The sequence below is a fragment of the Bactrocera tryoni genome, unplaced genomic scaffold, assembly GCF_016617805.1.
Source record: "Bactrocera tryoni isolate S06 unplaced genomic scaffold, CSIRO_BtryS06_freeze2 scaffold_25, whole genome shotgun sequence".
In the NCBI taxonomy this organism is placed as follows: Eukaryota; Metazoa; Arthropoda; class Insecta; order Diptera; family Tephritidae; genus Bactrocera; species Bactrocera tryoni.
This window is the reverse complement of record NW_024395977.1, coordinates 10,577,648-10,583,323: the sequence shown is the minus strand read 5'-3', so window position 1 is coordinate 10,583,323 and position 5,676 is coordinate 10,577,648. Positions and strand designations below refer to the sequence as shown.

Sequence of the window (5,676 nt, the reverse complement as noted above, 5' to 3'; positions counted from 1 at the left end):
ACAATATCCCACCTTCCTTCTGCCGTAAATTGGTGGAATCTATGCCAAATCGCTTGAAAGATGTTTTACAATAAAAAGGACTGGCCACTAAATATTAAAAAGAATCTATATTTAATTTTTTACTTAATTTATTTGTACTTATTTATAAGTGTTCCATTATTACTTTGAGCCTGAATTCTGTGTATCTGTTATTATAGTTATATTTTTCGTGGTAAATATGAAATATTTTAAAGTTTTTTAGATTGATATGTATGAACATTGAACAGAATTTTAAAAACAAAAAAATTATTATCGTCTTCAATTTAATTTTTTTGTATTTAAGATAAAAGTATTTTATTCATACTGTTCCATTATAACTTTGAGCCACTGTAGATACATTTGTACATTCTTAAAGAATTATTAAACATGACAATAGCATATAAAATTATGTTTTATATTATAATTAGACTTTAGTTCAATCATTGCCAGACTTTCTTTTTGCTCTTCCATTTTTTATTTCAATCTCTTTTCTAACTTTTCTCTGTAGAATTCCAGCTTTAACTTTTCCAAATTTAACTTTTCTTTTTCAATTTCAATTCCCAAAAAACTGTTCACTTTTCTTTTGTACATATTTACATACTTACATATGTATGTATATTTTTAAGTTCACTTAGAACATTCTTTCGAGCAGGTTTTTTCACTTTTTCAGGGAACGACGGAAAGGTAAAAAGAACTGTTGCCACCACTGCTCCTACTGTTGTCTGTTCTGTTTTCTCGTAAAGTGTACACGATGGTTCCACAGATTATTGTGATAACTCGGCTGCTATTTCCGCTACCTCTACAATTTCTGTAAAATGGCTGCAGTATTGTAGCACATCAAGGTTGTACGTCTCTATAACACAATTGGCTTCGGATTTACTGCCAAATAGAACCGAAAAGTGTTCATAATTTGTACTAATCTGTGAAAGTTTTTCTGAAAGAACGTGGAATTATTAAAAAACCAGAAGGATGCACTTAACATTAAAGCCGCAATTACCTTTTATCGTGGAATCATCACCGACGTCTATCCCAGCGCCCGTCGATTTGCGCCACTTCTCAGCTTTGTTATATAGTACATCTGCTTCCAGTACCGGAGCTATGTAGGAGCGCAACATGTCCGTAGTTGCATCAATATTGGTTCTTTCAATTAAATTTTCGTAGTACATCTGCGCGTTCGGTTTCTATAAAAAACGTATTAAAGTGTATAGCTAAAGCTTGCATTGTATAAAGAACTACCTCAATTTCCACATTTCTAGCAAATATTCTTGCAGAAAATGGTTTTCCTCCTCACTCGAATTTTCTTTTGAAAATACTGAAAATAAGTATTTAATGAAATAAGCACCAAATTTATTTTACCGTTAAAAAATTTAAGGCAACGATCACCAAATTTATTTTTCCGTTAAAAATTTATGAGGCAACGAACATCAAAGTAACAGCTGATGTGATATTACCGAGTAATAAAAAAATTATCAAGCTTGCCAACTACCGATTAATGACTAATGAATAACCAAGGCCAACTCGCATGTTTGCATTTTTTCAATTCAAAAAGAATTAACAGAGGCACAAAAAGCGTGAACTGTTCGCCTTGCGTAAAAAAATGCCCCTAAAGCTATACAGCTGAAAACATCAACTTTCCTCGCTATAATTTCAATAACAAATTCACTCTAACACATCCTTAAAATTAATAATATATATGGTTTAATAGGTTAAAAAATATGCTTTTCAGCATTTCGAAATAAAAAGTGAAAAATAATTATATAGTAGCTCCAAGCGAAACTCGTACAAGTAAAAAAAAATTATTAAATTCCCAAAAATCATAAATAAAATAAGCGCTTCCAAAAAAACTTTTGCATATTTTATTAGTATATTACTACGTAACAAAAATAAAATAATCAAAACTAAATCTTTAATTCAAATACACTTTAAGTGAGGTAAAAAAGTAAAATAGCATGTAATTCAATGCCAAAGTGAAACTCGTACATTATATAAAAGTAAAAGTAATGTTAATATTAATATTTTGTATGCATTCCTTTGTTTTTGATAACCATTTGTAATTTTTTTGACATACTTTTAACAAGCTTTTCACAAAAACTGGGTTCAATTTTTTGCCATTCATCCTGGAGGATCCTCTTCAACTCGTCCTTTGAACTTATTGTACGCTGGTGCACTTTCGTATCGAGATAGCTCCACAAGTTCTCAATGGGGTTTAAACCGGGACTCTGGGCTGGTGTATCGATGACATGCGGACAATTATAAAGCAACCACGACCGCACATTATAAGCCTTATGCTTTGGGTCATTGTCCTGGTAAAAATGCAAATCCTCGACAAGGACCAGTTTTTCTTTACAAAGTGGCAATTTTTCTTTTAAAATGTTCAGATACATAGCGTGATTCATAATACCCTCAATGAAATGCAATTCTCCAGGTAACTGTGCAGAAAATGATCCCCACACCATTACCGATCCGCCTCCGTGCTTTACTGTGGACTTCATATTTTTGGCAAGAAGCGCCTCATTTGACCTTCTTCATACATAGGGTCCGTCCGAACCGAAAAGATTAAACTTGCTTTCATCTGTGAATAGCACGTTTTTCCAAAACGAGAAATCTTTTGATTGATGTTCCTTTGCAAATCGTAGTCTTGCTTTTTGATTACGTTCGTTGATAAGAGGCTTTCGCCTTGCTCTTCTTCCGTTATAATCAGCCTCATTCAGTATATTTCTTATGGTTTGTGGGCAACACTTTTTCCCCAAATCACTTTCGGCGATTGTTACGAGTTTCGGTGCACTTATAAATGGATCTTTTTTGACTTGGCGTAGAATATACTGTTCATCACTAGCAGAGAAAATTTTGTTATTTGCAACTTTCGATCTATTTTTCACAGTTCTATCTCTCTTGTACCGTTTAATGATGTACTGAACGGTCGATCGGCTTCGATCTACAATCTCAGATATTTCCCGAAGCGATTTTTGGTTTTCGTAATGACGAATTATTAGTTCCCGCACTTCAACACTGGTTTGTCCTTTTTGTCTGCCCATTTCACTTTTTTTATTATCCTTTTTCGATAAATGACGCGATATTCAAAATTTTCCAATGAACTTTGTTATTTGGGACTTCCCCGAATAACACTTTAAAAATTACTTGAAGTTAGATCTGCGTGGAAATAGTGTTGCCTGTTAAATAAAAAATGTACGAGTTTGGCTTTTGCATTGAAAATGAAGACTTATAAGATAACGTATTTTTATTTTTATAAATAAATGATTATTCAAAAATTTGTTTTTGTCATTTAATGAATTACCCAATACGTTAATGAAATAAAACATATCAATTCTTATTGCAATAGTAATTCCCCGCATTTTAAGTTAAACCAAATATTTTAGGAGGTGTACGAGTTTCGCTTGGAGCTACTGTATGTAGTTAAAAAAACATAAATAACACGCTTTTTAAGCACTTCAAACTAAAAAGTGAAAAATAATTATTCATATGTATACCTACATATGTACATACATACATATGTAAATACATGCAGCCTGCGTTCACATAACACATTTCTGTAAGTGAAGTAAAAAACACAATGTAAATTGTAAATAGTTGATTAAACTCAATTTTTTTAGACTTACATATTTCTTCTTTGTGTTCTTAAGTTCAACATACTAAACCAGAAATTTATATTCCTATTTTAATCTTCGCGATAACCGGATTTATTTGTAACAACCAGTAAACATAGGCTCCACAAAGTCTGCGTTCAGCTTTAATAAAAGTTACAAAAGCAATAAAAATAATAAAAAAGAGAACTTCAATATTTTATTATGGTTATTTTAACACCTTACTTAATCTGTTTGATATAGAATTTACAAAATATTAAAAAATGTTATGTATTATTATTTTGTAAACTCATTACTTACCCAAAAGTAAGATCTGCGTTGGTCAAAGGGTTCTGACTTGCAACTTACTTATAAGTTTTTTTTATTTTTTCATCGTGCTTCCGATGTTGTTCCCTATTTAGTTCTTTTTTTACAAGTCACTTTGAATTTTTGAAAAGGAGTAAGTGCTGTCACTAAATATTCCAACAGTTTTATCTTGTGGGCGAAACACTCATCGGCTTGATCAAACCTTTGAGGAAAAACCTTTTCGGTTTTTTTTGTATAGCGGACAACATCAGACAACGAGCATTGGGATAATGAGCATATTCGTTGAAGAGCTTGACGTACACTTCAATAGGATTGACCAGCTTTAAATCGCTGTCACCCTTGTAGTTTTTCGCACTGATGAGGGTCTCCGAATAGAGCGTTAAGTCGCTCTGTGTCTTATCATTGCCTTTTTACACTTTTCGCAATGAATTCTACACAGAATTTTCTGGTATATGCCTTAGCCTGTGTATTACCGCTTGATTTGGACGTCAGCTTCACCGTCCTCTTCAACAAAAGTTTCGTCTGGAATAACTAAAGATTCCAAATCAGGTTGCTCATATTCCTGATCTTTTTACTGCAAAAGATAGTCATCTAATCTTCGGGGACTCAGTTCCAATCTAAATTTACATCGTCATCATCCTCAAAATTCTCCAAGTTATTTTCAAAATTGTGTCTAAGTATCTTCATCGATATTAGACGACCTACAATGTACTGAATTTCATGGGCAGTCGGATGCGTATTAATACCCTGACTACCTCGGAGTCTATAAAAAAAATTCTCCAACGCATCCTGACTCGATTTCCCAAGGAATATATAGTTTAATTCTTTTTGATCCCTGAACAGCCCATCCGATAACATTATCATTCCCCTAATTGTATTGCGAAAACCGTCAATACGTATACATTTAACCCGAACATCATTTGGCAATCTAATCGATTTTAAAAACTCCATATGATCGTAGAAGCGTTAGATCTTCCCGAATTCATTTTTAAAAAGTGGACATTTTAAAGAACCAAAATGCAATCTAAATCGTCAAAGAAGTCATTCATTCTCTTGATAAATAACTACATACTTACGTAGGCGTTACATACATACATATGTATTTTATTAAATATTCGTCACTACCGAATAGGTTTTGGACATGAACCATTTCGGTGCCAGCCGCGACCGAATTGTTCAAAAACTTGAGTAGCTCGTTTAACACCCATTTTCTCAAAGACGCTGAGGTAAATGTGGGACTTCGCTAGTTTCGGACAAATCTTAAGATCTCTATTGCTATGGTCGAGAGTATAATTTTTTAGTAACACTAAAACTGACTATCCTATTAGCAGTTAAAATATCATATTTCATCGACGTATTACGGGCGGACTTAAAGAGATGGCAATAGTCAAATAAGCGATAAATTTTAGAACCTTCGTCCATGTAAAAGGTGTTTTTTCACTAGTTCCTACAGAATTGAAAATTAATGAATTTGATGCCTCTTGGTCGCAGACTAAAGCCTTAACATGAATCCCAATGGACTTCAGTGCTGCGATATTTTTATTCAAAATTTCAGATAAACCTTGAGTACGACGTCCACCTTTGGAAATATAGTATGAAAACACATATTTCCCTCTTCCATATATTTAACCCTTTTCCCATAAAAACAACACTTTTTAAATATTTTCATTTCCCGATGGCCTTCCCCGTAATCTACAAACCCATCAATAATATCCCTAACTCTATTATAAGTTAGGTCGAAGTTTATTCT

At 32.9% G+C, this 5,676-nt stretch overlaps 1 protein-coding gene across 1 annotated transcript; it reads right to left on the bottom strand.

Annotated features, from left to right (window-relative positions):
- Nucleotides 1-306: 306 nt before the first annotated feature.
- LOC120780650 lies at nt 307-1,321 on the bottom strand. Its single transcript, XM_040112913.1, has 3 exons — nt 1,255-1,321; nt 1,016-1,199; nt 307-952 (listed from the first exon to the last, which is right to left on the bottom strand). The coding sequence occupies exons 2-3, from the start codon at nt 1,182-1,184 to the stop codon at nt 783-785; spliced, it is 339 nt and encodes a 112-aa protein (XP_039968847.1). The 5' UTR covers nt 1,185-1,199; nt 1,255-1,321; the 3' UTR covers nt 307-782.
- Nucleotides 1,322-5,676: the final 4,355 nt, after the last annotated feature.